Here is a 21,354-nt window from a genome sequence, read left to right on the forward strand (position 1 = left end):
TTCTGTTGTTTCCTCACAACCCTTGGTTTCTTTTTCTTTGGATTTGACAGGTTGTTAAAGTACTTCTACTTCACCTTCAGTCAAATTTACTTATTTATTATCATTTATTAAGTGTATATGTCACCTGATTCCCAATTATTTGGTGACAGGGAGCGAAGCCCCCTTCGGATTGTGTGGATTCGTTTTTTGTCCCTGTCTGACTGTTTGCCATCGGTTTTTTTTCATTTTTGTTTATTGTTGTATCTTTTTTTTCCATGTTTTTATCTGTGAACTGCCCACAGTCCTCAGAGTGGGGGGGGGCATATCAATTTAAATAAATACATACCTACCAAAAGAATGTATACAACCGCTCAAACTCGAATCATGGCTTGTGAGGAAGAAAAGCAATCCAAGATAGAACCACAACCAATGAATTTGGCAATCAGGCAGTTTATACATGCAATAATAACAGCAGCAATAATAAGTCCGAGGTGGGTTCCTTTTTCGGTCTCTGCCTTTTTCCCTCCTTGTCTACCAGCAGCACCTTGGAAAGTATTATTACTTACGTATGAATATGGCTTTTATTGTATTTTAATTAACATTTATTCTTGTTTTTACCGTAAACCGCCCAGAGTCGCTTCCCAGAGAGATGGGAGGTGACCAAATTTGAAATATAAATATATAATAATGGCAGCAATAACAACAACAATAATAGCAATAACAGCAATGTAGCAGCATCAGCAGCCGTTGCCAGGCTTCTGACCCGTGTCTCACCATCATTACATGGGAATGCACCGTCCCTCAGGGATGGGAGCGAGGGGGCCCGCGGGAGGAAAGACCCCTTCACCTGCTGGGCCTCCGCCGCCGAGCCCCTGGGCGCAGGCGGATGACCCAGCCGGGGGTCCCGTCACGGCGGGCGGGCGGCCCGGTCCCGCGCTAGGCCGAGAGGCGCGGCGGCTGCGTAGCAACGGGCCCCGGCGCCGTCTCCAGGGGGCGTGTCCGCGCGGGCGCGCGCATGCGCCGCGGGCACTTCCGGCTGGTAAGGGAACGTGTCCCTGGGCGCTGCGAGGCCGCCTCTGCCGGGTCGGAAGTGCGGGCTGCGTCGGGCACTGGCGGCGATGGAGCAGGCCGAAGCGCACAACGGCAGCGCGGCGGCGGAGGCCCCCTCGGCCGGGGCGCGGCCCCCCGCCACCCCCGAGGGCATGGCGCTGGCCTACGGCAGCCTGGTGGTCATGGCTCTGCTGCCCATCTTCTTCGGGGCGCTGCGCTCCGTCACCTGCGCGAAGGGGAAGGTGAGAGGAGGAGCGCGGCCCCGCGGGCTGGGCGCGGCGGAACCCCCCGCCGCCGGGGTAGAGCCTCTCCGCGCGGGGAGAGTCTACCTCAGCTGGTCGGCGCGCGAGAAGCAGCGGGGGGGCTTCCTGCGCTGGTTGGCGCTGCGCTGACTCCTGGCTCCGTCCCTACAGCCCAGTGTTGCTCAAACCTGGCCACTTTAAGAGGGGGGGCTTCAACTCCCAGAATTCCCCAGCCAGCTGGCTGGGGAATTCTGGGAGTTGAAGCCCCCCCTCTTAAAGTGGCCAGGTTTGAGCAACACTGCTACAGTCAGTCTTTCTCCCATCTGGGGGTGGGGGAGTTGCTCCTTGAGGTCTCCTCCTCCTCCCCGGGCTGCCCCCTCCTTCACGGGGAGCCTGGTGGCCCCAGTCTGGGCCACAGCTTGCCTGCTGCCCTGGGATCCAACCGGGCCCTCCAGTGGGTGCAGCAGGAGGGGGGTCCCACATACAGCAATTGGGTGGCCCCCAGCCCTTTCTTGGCCTTAGGAGCGATCCCAGGGCAAATGCAAGGGGGGCCTGCCAAGAGGTCAGTAAAGGTACGTCCCCCTTGCCCTCACTTCGCGTCGGGGGACAGAGAGGCAAAAGCCACCAAATTTTCCCTTTTGTCTCTTTGATCTCTGCTTCTTGGCCTCTTCCCCATCCAGAGACTTCTGTAAATGCTGTTCACTTTTTCTCCTTTTATTCTCCCCCTTCCTCCCCGCTTGAAGAAGCCAACACTTTTGTTCCAGGGGACGATCTATTTTCATGAGGTTTTTTGTGTGTACCGAGGGGAGTCCTCACAGGGTGTGAGCTAAAAGAGGCAAACAACTGATGTGTTAGCAGCCAAGGGGGCCAAATGGGAAAGAGGTCCCACCTCTACAGACTCGTCTACTTCCTTTGTTGGAAATGATGGTTAAATGTGTGCCGGAGAGGATGCATTGACCTTTCTGAAGAGGTCAGGTTTTGCATGGGTGTATTCATTCTGGATTCAGGTGCTGATGCTGGCAGCCATCCAGTTTCAGGCAATAATTCTGTCATTTCAGCGGCATATTTAAAGGGTTAGCATTAACAGCTGTGCGGTGTCCGCTGGTGAGTGAATTAGTCAGTGGCTTTAATCCAGTATGGTTAAATCTGTAAGAGGGTATCACACAGACCCTTTGCAAATAAATCCACTGGAACCAGTGCCTTGGGTGAACAGGTCTCTGTTTAGCAATGCACAGGTCTTACTTATTTCTAAATCACCTTTTATCTTTCATCACACAGCAACTTCCGTATTTCAGAGATGAGGAACCCGTGTTCCTTTGCTTGTTGCTCAACTACGGTTCTCAGCGAGTGAGGCCGGTGGTGAGGGATGTTGGGAATTGCAGTTCAGCAACATCTGGAGTCTATAAACTCCCCTGTCTCCATCCTCTCTTTGATTTTCTGAGCAGCATTCTAATTTTTCATACGTTACTTTCAAATCTGATTAAAACTGAAGAACAGATGCTGGTGTTTAAAGTAGGATACCTTTTCCAAACAGACATTCTGTGGATATTTTGCAGTTTGTATCAGACTCATCCAGCATATCCAGTGGGCAGGCAGAATGGAAATTGTGATTTAAAACATCTGGTGGGCACCAGACTGGAAAAGGCTGCAACTAGAGGGCTCTTGTTTGTTTTTTTAATCCCATCTTAGGAAAAAAATGTCAAAATGATTCCAAGTTGTCACGGGAACCAGCCAAGTGCTCCACCACAAAAAGGATACGTAGCAGGAATGTCCTTCAGATTAAACAAAAAACAAAAAAAAAAGTCAATAAAAACAGCTGTGTGCATTTCGCTGAGCAAAGCTCCATATGGTGCCTTCTTGTGTAGTAACTAATTTGCCTCTGGTAATTGTGCATGGATGTCCGCTTGAGTAGTGCTCCTGAGGACTATAAAAGCCGACAACCGTAGGAGGGTGAACTGGTTGCCTCACACCACATCTTCCACTATGGAATGAGGACGAGTTCAGTTGCTGCGCGTGAAGTGGGTTGTCTTGTAGCTTCATGGCTGGAGTTCTGGGTTCTGCATGCTACATCAGTGGACTCAGCCCTGGCCGATTTCTCCTCCAGAATGCTTCGGATATGCCAGAGACCATTACCAGCCGAGATGCTGCCCGTTTTCCCATCGTCGCTAGCTGCACCCTCCTAGGCCTCTATCTCTTCTTCAAAGTAAGTAAAGCAACGGGGGCCCTGGGCGAGGCTGCTTTCTTTTGGTTTTTAGTTAATCCAATAGTTTTATCTTGTGGCCAGGAAGGGACTCTGGTTCCTCTTGTAGCTTGGAGTTGGGAGAAGCCTTTCCTGACCATCTGTTGGAAAGAAGTTCCTAGTTTCTGGGTGCCAAACATGAGCCTCATGTCTCGACTGCTGGGTCTGGTTTGGTCTGTCACGTACTCGAGGCACTCGTTTCGTTCTGATGAATACAGCAGCTGTTTTGTTTCCTAGAACTCAAGGAAGCAACTGATAATGACAAATCTGTTGTTTCTAACTTTAAAAAAGAGTGTGCACAGAGTTTTTAATGTGAGAAATCTGCTCTCCTGCTACAAAAGTGAAGGTGGATTATTTTAAGTGCTTCCCTGTTCAGAAACGAGCAGTAGGTTGCATGATAAGCAAACACCAACTTTAAAGCAATTTAGTCATAAAACAGCCTTAAATTAGCAAATAGGACAGCAGGGGAGGAAAGAGGAGCTATATTCTGATCTGGTACTTCTGTGATCTGCTGCTTGCACTATTTCAGCTCTTAAATATATAATAAAATATTCCAGAGTGGCTCCTCAGACAGATCTCAAAAAATGCTAGATCCAAGCAGGAAAATCTAAAACATCATATAACCAGTCATATAAATACAGAGAGGGGGCTTCGTGGCTGTTCACTAGGAAGGCGTTCTATAATACAGGCCTACAATTTCCATTCTTAGTCCTTCAACTTACTGTATACAGAGAAGAGAGAGAGTGCCATTGCTAAGTTTTAAAAAGGCAGTGGGATTTTGTTTAACTTTCTTTCACTGATCAGGTTCTTTTGTGTTGGCTTGGTGCTTCCCTATTCTGTTGCATGGCTGGATTTTTCACATCCTCCAGTCTGCTCTGCTGCCCTTATGACAAGATGATCCTTCCTGAATCAACGTAATTATGGAGTGGATCCCAGCACCCAGAATTAATTTCATGGTCCGGTATGGCCATCTGCAAATGCACCCAGTGCTTTCCTCTGGACTTTTATTGATTTATTATTCCATTTCTATGGTGCTTTTATTAACTGATTAATTTTGCACTACTCAAGACAGCATGCATAATGCATCCTCCTATTTTCTCCACAACCACAACCCTGTGAGGTGGGTTGGGCTGAGGAGAGTGAAGGGCCCAAAGTCACTCAGCCAGCTTTCATCCCTAAGGGAGAACTGGAACTCGTGTCCCCCGGTTTCTGGTCCAGCACCTTCACCACTGCACCATATTGGCTCTCACTGAAATTGGGTTCAAGGATTTCAGAGCAGATAACGCAAGGCAGGCACGGCTGCCGCTGGTCTCCTTTCCTCTGGTTGCAGCCTGAGTAGGTGGTGATATAGTTCTCCATCTGGCATACTGAAGGAGACTAGATATGGAGGATATGCCAGAAGGCTTGTCCTCCTGCCAGAGCCAGAGCTGTGGGAGGTGGGGTCATGCCGTCCCCCCTCCCTAGGTCCTGAGGACTAGGAGCTTCTGCCCAAGACTTGAAAAAGCTTTGCAGCTTCATGTGATCCACAGAGGGCTATATGCGGGGAGTGGATCGGACATGAGATGTTGAACTGAGCTGGATTTCAAGCTCTTCCTTTGCCAGCTCATTTGCTAGTTTTGAGCAACTGGCCATTGCAGGCTGGGCCATCAGGCCAGGAAACAAGGTGGTTCTAATTGGCAAATTATGTTTCCTGCAGGGTGGTGGTGTATTCTGAGGGATTTGCATCTCCAGATATTTAGATAAGCTGTCCTGGAAGTCAGAAGAGTTGAGGCTTCTGCTGGGAATACCGGACACATGAGGAGCAGTTGCTGACTGTTCTCCTGTAATTACCACATCCATTTTCACCCTCTCTTTCCACTTCTGACTCAGGGGTAACCTTTGATAGCCTTTCCCCTCTGAGTGCAATGGATCATGCTGTCAGGGAAGGGGGCCACTTAAGGTCCTCATTATCAGTTGATAATGAATGCTGGTTCTCTGTTCCCTTCTGCTGGCGCTGAAGCAGCTGGAGAGAACAGGAGGAGGAGCGAAATCCTGCGCAGTTCCTCTCCTTGCTGAACACACCCGTTCGAGCAAGGCCAGAGGAAGTTTCGCCTTTCGCCTTGATTCCCTGCTCTGGTGGGATCATCTCTTAATACTTCCTTTAGGGGTTTTTTCCCCCCGGCCTAATATTCTGAGCCATGTCAGGCAGCTGAACTAGCCACTCTTTTGGTTTCCCATAATTCCCCTCCCCTAATGGAGCATTGTGGGACTTAAAGGGTAGCAAGGTATGTTTCTGTTGTATTTAAGGGTGCCTACCTGCACTCACTAGTACTGTAGAAGAAGATTAGCCACTTTCTCCAGGACCATCTGAATACTGGAACAGGTTATACTCTTCAGAGGGAGAGAGGTAAATAGGCAAAGCAATAAAGGCTGGAGTTTAATCTTTTTTATTATTTGTTTTTTTTTCTTATTCATATGTAGATTTTTCATTAGGGTCCTAAAGAGGTTAACAGGGGGAAAAAAGTAAAACTACAAAACAGGAAATTAAATAACCATTCTTCTTTCTTGAAAATGCTTGTGTAAACAATTCGAAATAGCTGGGTGTTAAGTGGTGCAAGGTGCTTCCTTGAGCGCTTGTGAAAGCACAATGGGGGGTGTAAATTGGAAATGTCCTTTGAGATAGGGTTTGTTTGTCTTTGGTGTTTGTCCTCTACCTGGAGTTTTACTTGCTTGCATTTGGGGTTGTAAACTGAGGCATTCAGCAGCAAAGGGAGCCTGGGAAACCGTCAGAATGGCGCTTCCTCGTTGGTTCAGATCCCTGTTAGCTGAATTCACACATTGTGCTAAGCCATGCTTTTGCTAACCAAGATTTGCTGAATAAGCCACCATAGGCCAGGTTTGTCCAGCATGCTAAATCATACACTGTGGTTCATGAACCACAATGACTGGGTTTGCACTGCACGACGTAACAATATGGCCTTGTGCCAGAATAAAATTTTAGTCCAGTAAGAATCTAAGAAGTGACTGTTTCATGGGAAAGTTAAGAGAGTTTCTGATCTGAGTTGGGACTTGAATCCAGATCCTGTTGCTGAAGATGTTCAGTATCAAAGTAACTGGCCAAAGTATCTTTCTGTCTTTGTAGAACAAACTTGAGTTTTTCCAAAGCTCTTACAAAATGTTTCATTCAGCGGGAGCTGCTTTGGTGCCTTCGTTACTAGAATCTGTCATGACAGAAAAGGAAAGAGCTTTCTACGAGCAGGCAGGCTCACTGATTGGTCATGGCAAAAAAGACATGCTAGCGTGCTTTTACTATTTCGCTTGTGTCATTAGCAAACTGGAAGCTAACCTCACCGGTTTGTTTCGTCTCTTAGATCTTCTCTCAAGAATATATCAACCTGCTGCTCTCCATGTATTTCTTTGTCCTTGGGATCCTCGCCCTTTCCCACACCATCAGGTAAAGAAAGAAAAATGAGGAATACGATGTACTGTGAGTGCAAAGATAAAAACAAGTTTGTAATGCCAGGAGATGCAGCAAAACAAAGAAAAGCAGGGCTAGCGTTGTAAAACCAACACAATAGAGCATAAGAGTTAAGGGTGCTGGACTTACTGCCAAGTGAGTCATCCTCATCCTGTAGAGTTTTCTATTCCTTCCACAGCCCCTGTTATACCTTTCTGACTATTCCTCCACTTCCCCACCAGTGACTTCCCAGTGCAGAAAATTCGTCTTTGGGTCAATGAAAGCAAAAACATTTTTGCGGCCTCATCATCTGCAAATAAAAGATGCCCAGCTGATTATTGCACATCAAATTAAAAGTTAAAATACTGGAAGATTCTAAGGTTAATAGTTAACTGCCTTATCAGATGGGAAATGGGCATCCAGCTGGCTCCTCTTAAACGGGAGCCTCTTCTTCATTACCGCAAATGACGATCTTTACATGTGGGTGGATAACATCTGACTAATCCTTAATTGTTTGATGCCAACTTTTCTTTTTAAAAACAAAAGGGTCCTGGCTTCTTAAAAGGCCGGCAAAGTTTTTAAAAGCTTAATTTTGCCCTTCAGTTGCCAAATAAGCTCACATTGGCTTGTTGGGTTCACCAATAGCCGTGCCTCGACAGGCTGAAAATAAAGGATATCTTGCAACGCCTTGTTCATATGATTAGTGAAAACTGTTACAGTATTGGCAGTCCTGGAACAGAATTTGGGGTGCGCAGCCTGGCATCCCCTGCAGGGTCTCACCCAGGCGTGTGTGGGGCTATTGCTGATGCTTCTTGAGAATGTCAAAACTCCTCCAGAAGCAATACTTTTATTAGGCCAACTGAAGGCTTACAGCATCATTGTAAGGGTTCAGATTTCCAAGCTTCTAACTCAGTGTTTCTCAACCTCAGCCACTTTAGGATGTGTGGACTTCAACTCCCAGAATTCCCCAGGCTGGGGAATTCTGGGAGTTGAAGTCCACGCATCCTAAAGTGGCTGAGGTTGAGAAATCCTGTTCTAACTATTTGCTTCTCCTTCAGTTAGCTTTATAAAGATATTGTTTCTGTGGGATTTTGATTTTTTCTTTCAGGCCAACACAGTTGCTCTCGTTGGTTATGCTTCTTAAGACCTTGGCTTCTTCCTGTCTTTTCACCTGTCCTTCCTCTCCCTCCCATCTCATTTCAGCCCCATGATGAACAAATTCTTCCCGGCAAATTTTCCCAATAAGCAGTATCAGCTCCTTTTTACTCAGGGCTCTGGGGAAGCAAAGGAAGGTAAGTCCACCCCCCCTCCCCAGTTTGGCCAAGGGTTGGATAATTTCCTCTGTGAATCTTTGTTTTCTCCCCTGCGCATCTGCTCGTGCGGTGCCATAAGACCAATGCCTTTGTGTGCTGTGTTGGGGTCAACGAGCAATGCCCACAGGTTTGGTGGCCAGCTCCAAATAATGAAGCCGCTGCTGTTGCTGTGTGTTGCAAGAAGTAGCAGCTGGACTGCACCCAACTCAGTGACAATTTGAGGGTTTCTCCAACAGGGGTGGGCCCCCCCAGACAAAAGCTGGGCTTACTAGAGTAGGTAGGCTGGGTGGACCACAAATACATATCCAGAGTTTTGGATCAGCTTGAGAGCGTGCAAGTTGCATGACATGTTTCAGTCCGTAACTGATGATTAAAGGAGTGGGAAAGCATCCAGCGTTCTGGCTGAGTCAAAAAATCAGGTAGCAAGGAGAGTAAGCAGGCAGTACAGAGGCACCTTTGTTTTTAGGAGGAGAAGAAGAGACAAGAGGCTTCTGCAGGACTTTGATTCATTTCAGTATTTCTCCCTCCCATCATCTTCTACTCGAGTCTTTTAACTGCAGTTGCCTGGAATCGGATCTGGGATCTCTGGGGTGCTAATTTCACCCTCCCTTTTGTCTGTGGCCCTTCCCCCTAACGAAGCAGCCGAATACGTGCTTTGCATAGAAAAGGATCCAAATTGGTTCCCTGCCATTTCCAACTGGGCGGGTGGAAAGAGCTTTGCTTTTCCTGGGACTACTGCTAGTCGGAGTAGGCATTTGGATTCAGTGGACGAAAGGCGCGGCTTAATGTAAGGCGGCTGTGTGTATCGATACCAGCGATGTAAAATAAGGGCTCCCTTCGCTGACTCGGAGCCTTGGCTGTGCTACCAGAATGACCGAGCGTTGCCCCTGTGTTGCTTTGCGTTAAAGAAGCTGGTGGCAGTGAAAATGGCTTTGTCTGTTGTTGCAGAGATTGTGAACTATGAGTTTGACACCAAGGACCTTGTCTGCCTGGCCATGAGCAGCATTGTTGGCGTCTGGTACCTGCTGAGGAAGGTATGCGGACCTGCTGGTGAAGCTAGGCAGCCTGATCAGGCTGCAGGCAGGGGATCTGCAGAACCCAAGGGCTGGGTTCCTGTTGGACCAAGGGGCAGGAGTTGGATGAGGACTGCCCTTCTCTTTCCTCCAGCATTGGATTGCCAACAACCTGTTTGGCCTGGCCTTCTCTCTCAACGGGGTGGAGCTGTTGCACTTGAACAACGTCAGCACGGGCTGCATCCTTCTTGGAGGCCTCTTCATCTATGATGTCTTTTGGGTAAGTACCTGCTACTGCAGCATGTTCCCAGGCTCAGCGGATCCTCCAGACAACGTCATGATGGAGGTCTGGTCTGCAGGAGCTTCTCCTGAACCCAGCTACTTGTAGGGGGCTACCTGGATTTGAAAAATCTCAGCCAGTTGGTCTGAAAAAAAGCAGAAATTGGTTGATTTGGAGTGGGCAAAGTTTTTGTTGGTGGCCAAAGGGGAGGAGTGGGCTGAGAACCTGGGAGCCATGGATGCAAGAGGACAGTGTGTGAGGACTTACTTCCACACTTGTAGGCTGGTGTAGCTCATCCTCTGGCACAGGGTTCCTCACCCTCAGCAACTTGAATATGGGTGGACTTCAACTCCCAGAATGGCTGGCTGGGGAATTCGGGGAGTTGAAGTCCACCCATCTTAAAGTTGCTGAGATTAAGGAACCCTGCTCTGGCACATTCATTGTTCTACTGAGCCTTCGCAAGATGTCATGTTAAAGACTCTAGAAGCTCAAGTATGGAAGAAATGGAAGCTGTTGTAATATTCCTGTACTTTGTGGACTGCTGCCTGCCCTTCACTCCTCTTCTTCATGCTGCTTTCCTCTTCCCTAGGTCTTCGGCACCAACGTGATGGTGACTGTAGCAAAGTCATTTGAAGCCCCTATCAAATGTGAGTATCTGGCTTTGAGCTTCAGAAGCAGTAAGGATAGTTCACTCTAACCTGGTTGGAGTCTGAATGGCAGCTTTGTGCCAGTGGGTAGCCACTCCCCAACTAGGTGCCTTGCAGATGTTTTGGGCAGCAACTCCCATGGTTGTGGAATTTCAGAGTCCCAAGGCGTCTGGGAAGGTAGGTTGTGGAAACCCAGCCAGATTATCTCATCTTTTGAACTGTCTAGTACATTCAAGGTCACCATAGTTCCATTCCTATTCCTCAGGGAGGTAGGCAGAGTTGGGTTTGACCTATTCCATTTGATGCGATCAACAGGATTCCCAATGGTTTCCGATAGAGGAAGATGTGGGAAGGAAGACTGGTTCCTCCATGGGTGGAGGCTGAGAAGCTCCTTTTAGGATCCTCCACTGACATGCTTCTTGGGGACATAGCCAAGAAGTTGGTTTGGAAGATTTGGGTGAACAGAATGTTGCTCCCTCACCAGAGAGCTGGTGAGCCAGCCATTTGTCTTGCATTAGCAACAGTCCAGGTGTTGGTCTTCACCTTCTGAGTCCAGCCTGATCTTGGTGCCTCTCTTGGAATGGACCTTTCCAGCCAAAGGTCTTTCCAGCCAAGGTGCTCGGTGGAAACAAAGTTGATCTGTCTTCATTTATGGAAGCCAATTCTGGAGAGCTACAGCGCATCGTTCCTGTTCCTCATGTCTGGCCTTTAAAAGGGGGGTACTTGTCCCCGGAGGTGCTCAACTTTTCTACGGCTAAAGTCCACTCTGAGCCCTTTGGGGTGAGGCCAGAGAACATAACTGGGCCATCGAGGACAAATCTGATGTAATATTCAATGCAGAATGATTAAAAAGAGGCTCCTGCACCTGAAATTGGCATAACATTTGGGACAGCCTTTGGATTCTTCAGTCTCTCCTCACAATGACCGCCCCATTTCTCCTCCTGTTCCTCTCCTTTTCCTGCAGTGGTTTTCCCCCAAGATCTGCTGGAGAAAGGCCTGGAAGCCGACAACTTTGCCATGCTGGGCCTGGGAGACATCGTCATCCCCGGTAAGGCAAATGCTGAAGCGTTATTGCAAGCATTGTAAAACCTGATTGTGCAGGTTAGAAGTGGACAGCATGGTGACGCTTTTGTGTTTTTTTGTGAAAAATAACAGGAGGGAGGGAGGTAGAGAGAGTTATAACTTTTGTGCAGGGGTTCCCTGAGACCTGACTATTTTTTCAAGAATTCCTCCAGGGTAAAAAGGTTGAGAAAGCTGGTCCAGGGAATTTCGCCCCCCCCGTGGTATTTGTAGCCACCAGGGGGAGCTGTGGGCCTGCAGCTTCATTGGAACGGAAATCCAGCTGGCTGGCTGGCAAGGAGGGCATTTAGAGGTGGGCAAATGTTAGCTTAGTGGTGACTTTATACTTATTCCTCTCCCTCCAGGAATCTTCATTGCTCTCCTGTTGCGCTTTGATATCAGGTAAATCCTCTGCAGCAACCTACGGGGCTGCCTGCTTTTGAAAAATTAGGCAATGATGGGGGAGAGAGTGGGAAAGACTGGTTTCCTCTGGCCGCCTCTCCACCTGTTGGATTGCTTTCCTAACTCCCTTGGCTTGTGGGTCTGCACCCGGGTTCTGGACTGCCCTAATGCCCCCACTTGTTGCTTGTCATCACAGCCTGAAGAAGAACACGCATACGTACTTCTACACCAGTTTTGTGGCGTACATTTTTGGGCTGAGCCTCACCATCTTCATCATGCATGTCTTCAAACATGCTCAGGTGAGCTTCCTGGACCAGCCCCCAGTGTCTGTATGAGGTCAGTGGGTTGCGAGAAGAAAACCTGCCTTGGAAATCCCATCTGGCCATGCACCCTTCCTGGGCTGTGGTGTTGACCTGGCAGCTTTCTGAAGATTTGTCAGGGCTTCCAGCAGCAGCTGATTGTGCTGATGGCCCATTTAGCTGGAAGCTCCTCAGGTCCAGACGAGCCAGCTGGAGCCTGGTAGACGTAATGTTCTTGCTGTCCAAGTGTGTGCAGGCGGATGCTCTTCTGAGTTCCAGCAGCAGCAGAAGCGGGGGGGAGTAACAGGCCTTCTGCCCATCAAGAGCCCTTGGCCAGCAAAGCCCAGGCACCATCCACATCTTACTTCATATTTTTAATTGATTTTATTTTTTAAAAAAATACAATAGGGATTAAAGAAAATTATTTCATTTTTAAATAAGCATTCATGTTAACTTTCCTAGCTAAAGGGCATCTTTCTCCAGCCCGGTGCGTCAGGCTGCAGAATCTAGGGATTCTCAGCCGCCTTGGCTGTGGCCGTGCTGTCTCGCGACAATGACAGTGGGGCACCTGAGGGCGCCGGGTTGGAGAAGGCTTTCCACTGGCGACAGCGAGAAGGCCATTAGCAACTCCGCTGCTGTGAACGAGTGGTGCATCTGAGCAGGTCCAGGCTGGACCCTGATGCCATCCGGTCTGTCTCCCTCATTCTGACACTCCCCCTCGGTCTCCCTCTCTCAGCCAGCTCTGCTGTACCTGGTTCCAGCTTGCATCGGCTTCCCTCTTCTGGTGGCCTTGGCCAAGGGAGAAGTGACGGACATGTTCAGGTAAGTCAGTTTGCATGATGGGCGGCAGCAGGGTAGCCGAGGCCAATCCAGGAGGGGAAGAGGGGCTGAGATTATCATCCCCATCCCCAGTAGTCTACAGAAGTGGTAGGCAGCCTTCTCTCCGTGGGCTGGGGGCTGCTCCCACAGAACATGGACTGGGTTCAAAAGGCAGATACCTTCAGTGCAGTGCTGGAAACCTGACGGTCAGCCCTAGGAGATCTTGCACGTGAGGTTGTTTGGAGCAGGAGGGGAGTCTTCCAAAAGAGAGAAGCCCCTTTTAAAATACACACATAGCCAGGTGAGCCAAATCTAGGGCCCATCTAGTGGCACTCGAGAACTTCTGCATCCCGGCGTCTTCCTCCCCTCCGCCTGAGTCGGCTGAAATCACAGAGGGCGTTCAGGTGCCTTCTGCTTTATCCTTGAACCGCTGAATAAGCCATAGGCCCTGTTCATACATCACACTCACCCAGCTTAATCATGGGTTTACTCAACCCAATTTTCTGGGCTCCCCCAATTCACCAGGCATCAATTAGTATAGATGTAGTTGGCGAGGTTGTGCTTCAGTGCTTTGCGTGTATCCAAGGTGATTCACACGCCGTGCTGAGCCAGTATTCCTGGTTCATGAACTCCAGTGACTGAGAATATACGGCAAACACGGACTGCAGCAGACAGGTCATTATGGTCTAATGCAGTGTGCAAACCAGCCATACGTGTGCAAACCAGCCAAACCAGCCATACGTGTGCAAACCAGCCAAACAGAAATGCTGTTCTCTGCCTGGTGCAGCTCCTCCGAATTGCCTTTTCTTTTTCATTTTTCTGCATGGCATAGCTCCTGCTAACCAATGTTATTACAAGGCTGCTGGCACTCTCTGCGTCTGAGTAAGGGAGCTGCAAAAGCGTCTGCCTTGTGATAAAACTGGTTAGTCGGAAAAGGGAGGCTCCTGATCTTCTGCCACCGTGGACTAAGCCAGCACTCCTCCCACAGGGTCTACTATGCATTTGACTGTAGGATGGTTTTCTCAACCAGCTTCTCCCCAGATGCGTTCTCCTGTAAGTCTCGTCACCTCTGGCCAGGTTTCTTCGCTTGGGCCTGATTTCAGGCCTTTACGAAAGAGCCCAGGTGGACTCAAATCAAATCAGGAGCTGCCTGGTTCAAATGGGGGCAGAATTTGCCCCTACATTTGTGCCTCCCAGTGATTGCTGTGGAAAAACCAGAAATGGTTGTGCTCTCTGCTATGGAGAAAAGTGGACACCTGGCAGAACACCTCAGAGGGAATTAAGCCTCTTCTGTCTCAAAAAATGGGGCCAGAGGGACTGGATTCAGGCTCTTTTAAATCCCCTTTTTTAAAGTGTCCCTATAACTTTGGTTGTGTTCTGTGAGCTTGCTTTTTCATTTGCAAAAAAAATCCAAGCTGAGAGGAAACCCCACAGCCCCATGCTAACCCTGAGCTACATATATTCTCCATAATTGCCATCTGTAACTGTCTTTGGGCAGAATTAAATGACATTTGCAAGCTAAGGAGTAATGCACCAATTCTGCCCGTAGAAGGTCCTCTCCTTGGGAACTTTCCCAGTGATTTGGAGATTCTGTTCCATCTCCTCCTCCTGGCATTTTGCACAGCCACAACTCATCCTGTCCTGGGTATTCCTGCTGGAGAATAATGGTGATAATGCCCTTTGATCCAACGTTGTGGGAGTGCCTTTGACCATGTACAGAAGGCTGTCCCCTCACTACTGAATTACAGCAGGCTTTCACACACCTATTTGTACTTATTGAATCCTCACCTGCCTTTATCCAACAGCAGGGCTGTGAACAATGTAATCTATATAACAGTGAAAATCCTCATAAAGTTACATATCACGGCAAGTCTGAGGGAGCAGGTTAAAGTGCTCAGGTGTTTGGAAAAGTGTTACTGTGATCCTGAAGCTGTTGCAGGATTGTCAGTTGTACCTGCAGCTGAAGGATCTTCTGTGAACTTAGGGGAGAAGAGTGTTGGTGTAAATACAATAAGTGATGGGGTCTGGCTGGCTGAAGCTGAGCAGCTGGCATCAAGGGTGTTGGGGTAGGAAGGAAGGGAACTCTGCATCTGAGGGGTGACCTGGATTGTGGCAAAGGACTTCACTGTTGAACAACTAAAAGTAGGAGAGGAAGAGGCCTGCAGACGTTATATCTGCTGTCTCCCTGTCACCATGCAGAGAGCAAGGAAAATGATTTTGAAGAAATATGAAGGCACCGTTCCCTAGGCAGAAGGGGCTGAAACATTCTTTTTAAGTCCAGAAAGGGATAACATTCAGAAAAGGTTCAAGTAGACACTCCCCTAATTCACTAGAGCAGTGTTTCTCAACTTTAGCAACTTTAAGATAGGTGGACTTCATGCTGGCTGGGGAATTCTGGGAGCTGAAGTCCACCTATCTTAAAGTGGCCAAAGTTGAGAAACACTGCACTAAAGAAGGGGGAAGAAGTCCAGTACAATCAGATTTGCAAGATTCTGTGTTATAGCCAGTCTCAGTAAAAGTAGTTTTAGCCTTCCTGTGGAGTTGGTTTTCTGGTTTGGTCTATCTTGTGGGGCCGACATTTCCTGATCCGTGCATGGAAGAGTTGCTGCAGGAACGACTGTTCCTGGTCCGGCTCGACTGCTCTCAGTCCTGTTTGAGGATCACCAGGAGCTACGTAGCACCAGGACTTCTGATGGCCCACTGTCCTCCTTTCACGTCCCCCCATAGAGAATTTCCTTCCCTCTGTGGACAGACTCTGCCAGCGTTTTACATTTTCTTTGCCAAGGCTGGCGGGTGAAGCTCGTCAGAATTCACAGCAGGGCGCCACTCCAACATCTCAGTGTGGCGATCTGGGGAAGCGGGCTGGCTTGGTCAGTGGAAATGGGCTTGCTTGCATCTATGAGTCCTGTGTAATTCCAATCCAGGGGCTCCTAGGGCGTTCACAGGCTTGTGTCCTTGAGGAGAAGGAGAAGTGTTGCCCAAGAGATGTCGGAAGTGCTGTGATGGTTGGATGGGGAGGGTGAGAGCAGGGCACAACACTCCCCACTTTGGAACTTGTGGCAGGGGCTTCGTGGCTTCCTCCAAGGTAGCCCTGAGGCACAGCGAGCTCCTGCGAGTGCTAACACTTAAAAAAAAAACTATTTAAAAAGGCCTTGATGTCTTCAAATGGCTTCATTCAGCTAGGCTTAATTATATCAGCCCAGCTTTTCCCTGCCCTCCAACCCTGCTTTTAGTAAAGCCTTTTCTGATTACGAGATCCAAAAATGTTGAAAGCATGCAGTTTGGTGGGGACCTGCACTTCTCCTAAAGACGTAGCCTAGTAATTACTGTTTCCTGGAGGCTTCTGAGCCTCCTCCAAAGCTTGGAGGGGGGAGAATCAGGAATTGCAAATCCATTCGCCCAGTGCTCCTACTCCCAAGTTTTCCTGCAAACCAGTGGATCTGGAGGGAGATGGCCAGTGTCCCAGGAGGGCTCTTGCTCTGGAGGGATGCTTGGCTCCAGAAAGTTCCAACAGAAGAGAATCTCTGTAGCTCAGGGTTGAGCTATGGAGTCCTTGGCGCTCTCTGAGCTTGGTGGTTTCATTACCCAACTAGGGAACACCATCAGTGCTACTCCAGAAAGTTCACCTACGTGTCCCAGTACCCTCCGTGCTGCCCATCTTCATACTTAGCAGATAAGCTGATCCTGAAAGAGTTACTCACAGAGGAGTAACTGGTCCCTGTCATCAGAGGCCCTTCCGCCTTGCCTGAAGTATCAGCTGAGGATCTCCGAGTCCTGGAACCCACACTTGGTCTTTACGCATTGCCCAAAGAAAGCGGCTTCTTTTTAAGAGCGTTTGGCGTCTGTTGAGTTACGTCCACCAGCAAGGCTACACTCAGAGGGTCTTTCTGATGTTCTTTGATGCTGGACTTGGCTTTGTGAGTGGATGGGAACTGGTCCCCCCAGGTGCAGCCTTTGAATTCTACTCTGAAATTCTCCCCCCTCCTGCCCCAGCTGCTCTTGTTTCCTCTCTGCTCCATGGACATTCCCGTCCTGTCCATACTGCAACATCTGACCTGTGGCTTTCTCCCTCCAAAGGAGCAAGATGGCAGACAGGGAGTCACCTAAGTGGGGAGGGATCTTTGCAAGGGACAAAAGTGTCAGCCTGCAGGGCTTCACGATCCAGGGTTAGCTCTTTCCCAGGTGGAGAGCTAGTAGAGCTGCCCCATAGGACCTCTCTCAGTCAGGGGCAGCTCCTAGGAACTGTATGGAGATGTCCTCCTGGATATGCTTGCCCTTGCCTTCTGTTTGTGGCGGGTTTTAGCCTGCACCCATGGGTTTTGTGGTGGCTCCCATCCCTGTGCTAATACTTCCAACCCTGCTTAGCTTCTCTGCCCAGATAAGGCAAGCCAAGAGCTCTTCCGGTCTCGACACAAGGCTGGTTACCCCACATTCTCCACACTGGCATTTTATGCTCTCCACAAGGGAAGCCCTGGAGTCAGGAAGGGAGGCTGAGGTGGGAAATGGATCAGGGCAGCCTTGGGTTACCCCGGCAGGCTATATCAGGCCTTGGGTGCTTCGCCACATCTCTCCTTAGTGGGCTGCCAGAGCCGGCCATCCTTTCCGCCCCATTGGACAGACTTTCCCCACTCTTATCGCCTGTGCTGTGTCTCTCTGGGTAGCCGTGGAAGCAGCTGAGGAGGGAAATCGGGCAGCTCTGCCAGCTCGTGTGTGCAGCTCCACCATTCCTAAGCTTCTCTTCTCTTCTGCCCCTTCCTCTCCCACCGTGTCTCTCTCTGTCTCTCCCCCCTCCCCGCCACCCCTCTCTCTCCTGCAGCTACGAATCTTCTGCTGAAATCTTGCCCCATACCCCGCGGCTCACCCATTTCCCTAACGTCTCCGGGTCTCCATCCAGCCTGGCTGACTCCATGCAGCAGACCCTGTCCTGTTCCCACAGACGCCGGCAGCAGAGTCCCAGCACCATGTAGCCCCCCCAAGGCAAGGCCCTGCCTGCCTGTGTGACCCTGGCCAGGTAGGGGGAGACGCAAGTGCCCCTTCGGAGCGGGGAGGGCCTGGGGGCGCCACACGGGCCACTTGTAGATAGGAAGTGCTTCTGAATTCTAGTGAAAGGTGCGTAGGGAGCATATCCGGACCAGTGTACGTCATGGAAAGCCAAGCTTCTGATTTACAGTGAGCAGGTAAATCCGTACCAAATGTTTGGGGAACTCTGGACGTTCCGCTCTTCTGCAAGATCTCGCCAGGCCAGTCTTGCTGGAGGTGACCCACCAGATTTCTAGACGTAAATCCCCCAGTGTGGAAAGCATTTCATGGTATTCTGGGTGTGATGCTCTGTGCTTGGTGGAGATCGGTATCCATGGGGTCTGGAGGAAGAACAGAATGCTTTGGAGTTCCTCAGAAGGTTCTCCTCCACCAGCACCTATTAGCAAGAGCCCAGGTCTACCAAGTAGCTGCAGGGCTGGTGGAACAACTCCCGGCTGGAGCCAGCCAAGGAAGATGGTTTTGAAAATGTGTACTTTTTTTTTTTAAATGAGAAATGGATTTGCAGCACAGCATGCAAGTTAGCGGTGGAGTGGGGTCATCTGGAGAAGTTTCAAAGAGCAGTGAAGGGGATCAGGGAACTAGAAACTGAGTCCTGTGAAGAGAGATGGAAGGTGTGCGGAGGGACCATGGCGAGGGGGCTCCCCTTCCTGTAGTTGTTCCAATTAAGGTCCAACACTTGCCTGCCAGGATGCTTTCATTTGGATTCCTACACTGAGTAGGGGTCAGACTAAGTGGCCTCAGTGGCCCCTTCCAGCTTTGGGATTCTGCTATTAGCAAAATATTGGAGTAGGTGCTGTAGACACGCAGCATTCTTAGTGCCCCGGGTACTAAATTAACTCCTCTGTTGCATTGTGCCTCAAACCCTAAACTAACCAAACAGGGCTGGGGCTCTACAATATATTAAATTGCAAATGATAATGATAATAACAATCAAGGAAAACCTTAATCAGGCTATTGATTCCAGTGTTTCTTTAGGAATGTATATAGCTTCAGCAAAATAACACTGGGCCGCTCGCCGTTCAGAACAATAAGCGTTGAAAATAGACATCATAAAGACAGAATGCAAAATACTGGGGCACCTCGCATATCATCCTCAATTACAAAATTGCCTGGTTATTGTAAGAATACATCTGCTGAGTCTTTAGCTGACTTGATTAAAGTAGGTGTGTCAGTGTTTCTCAACCTTGGCAGCTTGAAGATGGGTGGACTTCAACTCCCAGAATTCCCCAGCCAGCATGGCTGGCTGGGGAATTCTGGCAGTTGAAGTCCACCCATCTTCAAGTTGCCAAGGTTGAGAAACACTGAGCTATGTGCTGTGGTGAAAGAGACGGACCTTGGCTGCTGGGCTTCTGTTCAGTGGCTCACCTCTGAGTAGGAGGTGCCCGTTGGAGCCTGGGGCTCAAAGGTCTGTTGGGTGGCTGGGGATAAAGCCATATCCCCGGTTGATAAGCTTCTGAAAAACAGTTATTCAGTCCTGGTAGGGCAAGTAATGCTTTGCAATGAGAGGGCTGGCCGGTGTGGAGCTGAGCGGCCTGGGGGGAGAAGCCCCCTTTGCAACTTCAGGATCATCTGCTCTCAAAAGAGGAGAAACGTCCGTCTGTCCTTCAGCCTGGGAGGAAGGAGGGCACGTGTTGAAAAAGGGAGCCTCCCCCCGTTTGCTCAGCTTCTTTACCCCCTTCCTCTCGCTGAGAGGTTCTTGCAGGGTCTCCCCTGCTGGGGGGCTGGTCTTTCTGGGGAAAGTCGCCCTCCTGCTGGATGGGTGCTTTGCAAGAGGTATTCCCGTTGGTGGGGCTTGGTCAAGAGAGCCTCCCAGCCAACGGCACCCTGAACCCGCTTGGCGCGCGCACTCTCACACTGATTTGTCTTGGGTGCTCTGGGAGTGTGGCTCTGCCAAAGTGGGCTTGGCCAGCCCCCCGAGATTCAAGAGAATCCTCACGGGCAGATGCAACACATTGCTCGGTTTTGCTCCTTGCCATCTGGCCAAGAGGACCGGTCCCTCCCCATTGGCTTCTAGTCCTTGCCCCTGCCTTCCCCAGCTCCAAAAAGATGGCAAGGAAGGGGTTCCTCTCAGCCAATTACCCCCTCCATAGGCTGCTGCTCCAGTTTGAGATAGGCACTGCTGAATGGGGGGGGGGGCGCCTGCTTTCTGAGGCCTTGTGATTGAAATGCCACGGTGAAAATTTTACCCTGAAGGGCTGGAGTTTGGATGGAACGTCCCCTTCCTGCGTGGAAAGAGGCCGTGCCAAGAAAGAAGCTTTCCGTAAGAATCCTGGATGCGTGGGAAACTGAACCTCGAGGCCAGAAAGCGGGAGTCCCGTAGCCCCTTTTCCGACTTACAGCAACCAGTTTCATTTAAAAGCAGAAGCTTTCGTGAGCTGCAGCAGATTTCACCAGGTTCTCACCAACGTTGATAGCTTTCGATAAAACTGGTTGGTTGGAAAAGAGGCTGCCGGACCCTCCTGATTTTTTGCCACCATAGACAACAGCTCCCCCCCAATAATGTCTGCAAAGTTGTTGGCAATTGTAGCGTGGCGGGGGGGTGATTGTAAGGGAGGGGTCGCTGCAGCAGTCAGGAAGTCGAATTCTGTCTCTGGTCCTGCCTTGTGTCTTGAGGGGGGGTTGCAACTGCCAGCTGGTCTTCCCCAGCTCCTCGGGGGTTCGGTGTCCCAAGTCGGAGCTGAATGCCAGGCCTCCCTCTGGATCCTGTTGGGGAAGGGCGGTTGGATGGAGACCCTCTAGGTGCGAGCCAGGTTCACCCTTTTTTCCTTCCTCCCCAGCTACGAGGAGAACACTGCCCCGAAGGAGGCGAAGGGAGACCCCACGGAAGAGAAGACAGATACAGACCAGGAGAAGAAAGAGAAATGACCGTGGGCGTTTTGGCCAGGCTGGGCTTCATCTGCTCCCCCGACCCTCCCCCATCGCAAGTGATTTTCATTTTTTCCCAAGCCAACTGGATGGCATCACAGCCGTACGTGGGCTGTGCGTGTGTGTATGTGTGCGTCTGTCTGTCTGTCTGGAGTGCTTGGGGCACGGGAGGCAGATCCGCCCTTGGATCTTATACCTGCCTCCATGGACCTCTTATTCTCTCCCTGGGGAGGAAATGGGTGGGTGGGGGGGGAATGATTCCACCCCCCCACCCCACCCCCAAAAGCTCTTGACACCGGCTCCCCTTACCTTCTTCATTGTCTCGGTGGGAGGGAGGGATACGGGGCGCTGATTTTTAAATTTTGTATTGTGGATTTGCTTCTTCTCATATTAAAAGAAAAAAAAATGAAGGTCTGAAGCAGACTGGCCAGGTTCTTGGACTTAATTCTCTCCTGGGACATGAGGAGGGGGCTGGGTTTGGAGGCACTGGGTTTGGGGCTAACGTTCTTCACAGGCAGCAGCTGGCCGGGGCACCGCTTAGATCAGGGTTTCTCAGCCATGGGGACTTTAAGATGAGTGGACTTCAACTCCCAGAATTCCCCAGCCAGCATGGCTGGCTGGGGGATTCTGGGAGTTGAAGTCCACTCATCTTAAAGTCCCCATGGCTGAGA

At 50.0% G+C, this 21,354-nt stretch overlaps 1 protein-coding gene across 2 annotated transcripts; it reads left to right on the plus strand.

The window, feature by feature from the left end:
* The first annotated feature begins 1,010 nt into the window (after window positions 1-1,010).
* HM13 (histocompatibility minor 13) lies at window positions 1,011-21,101 on the plus strand. 2 transcript variants are annotated; one of them, XM_088153567.1, is made up of 13 exons: window positions 1,011-1,271; window positions 3,376-3,474; window positions 6,861-6,943; window positions 8,150-8,238; window positions 9,208-9,293; window positions 9,427-9,552; window positions 10,142-10,199; window positions 11,164-11,247; window positions 11,624-11,660; window positions 11,857-11,959; window positions 12,696-12,781; window positions 17,595-17,789; window positions 20,596-21,101. In XM_088153567.1, exons 1-12 carry the CDS (start codon window positions 1,098-1,100, stop codon window positions 17,743-17,745), a joined length of 1,176 nt encoding a protein of 391 aa, XP_088009693.1. In that variant the 5' UTR covers window positions 1,011-1,097; the 3' UTR covers window positions 17,746-17,789; window positions 20,596-21,101. The 2 variants fall into 2 exon arrangements, with proteins under 2 accessions (XP_088009693.1, XP_088009694.1); XM_088153568.1 differs by lacking the exon at window positions 17,595-17,789 and having other exon boundaries at window positions 1,013-1,271.
* The last annotated feature ends 253 nt before the right edge of the window (window positions 21,102-21,354 follow it).

The sequence above is a fragment of the Python bivittatus genome, unplaced genomic scaffold (assembly GCF_059951505.1).
Source record: "Python bivittatus isolate LINGU-HERP-01145 unplaced genomic scaffold, Pbiv_v1 ctg000700_np1212, whole genome shotgun sequence".
Lineage (NCBI taxonomy): Eukaryota > Metazoa > Chordata > Lepidosauria > Squamata > Pythonidae > Python > Python bivittatus.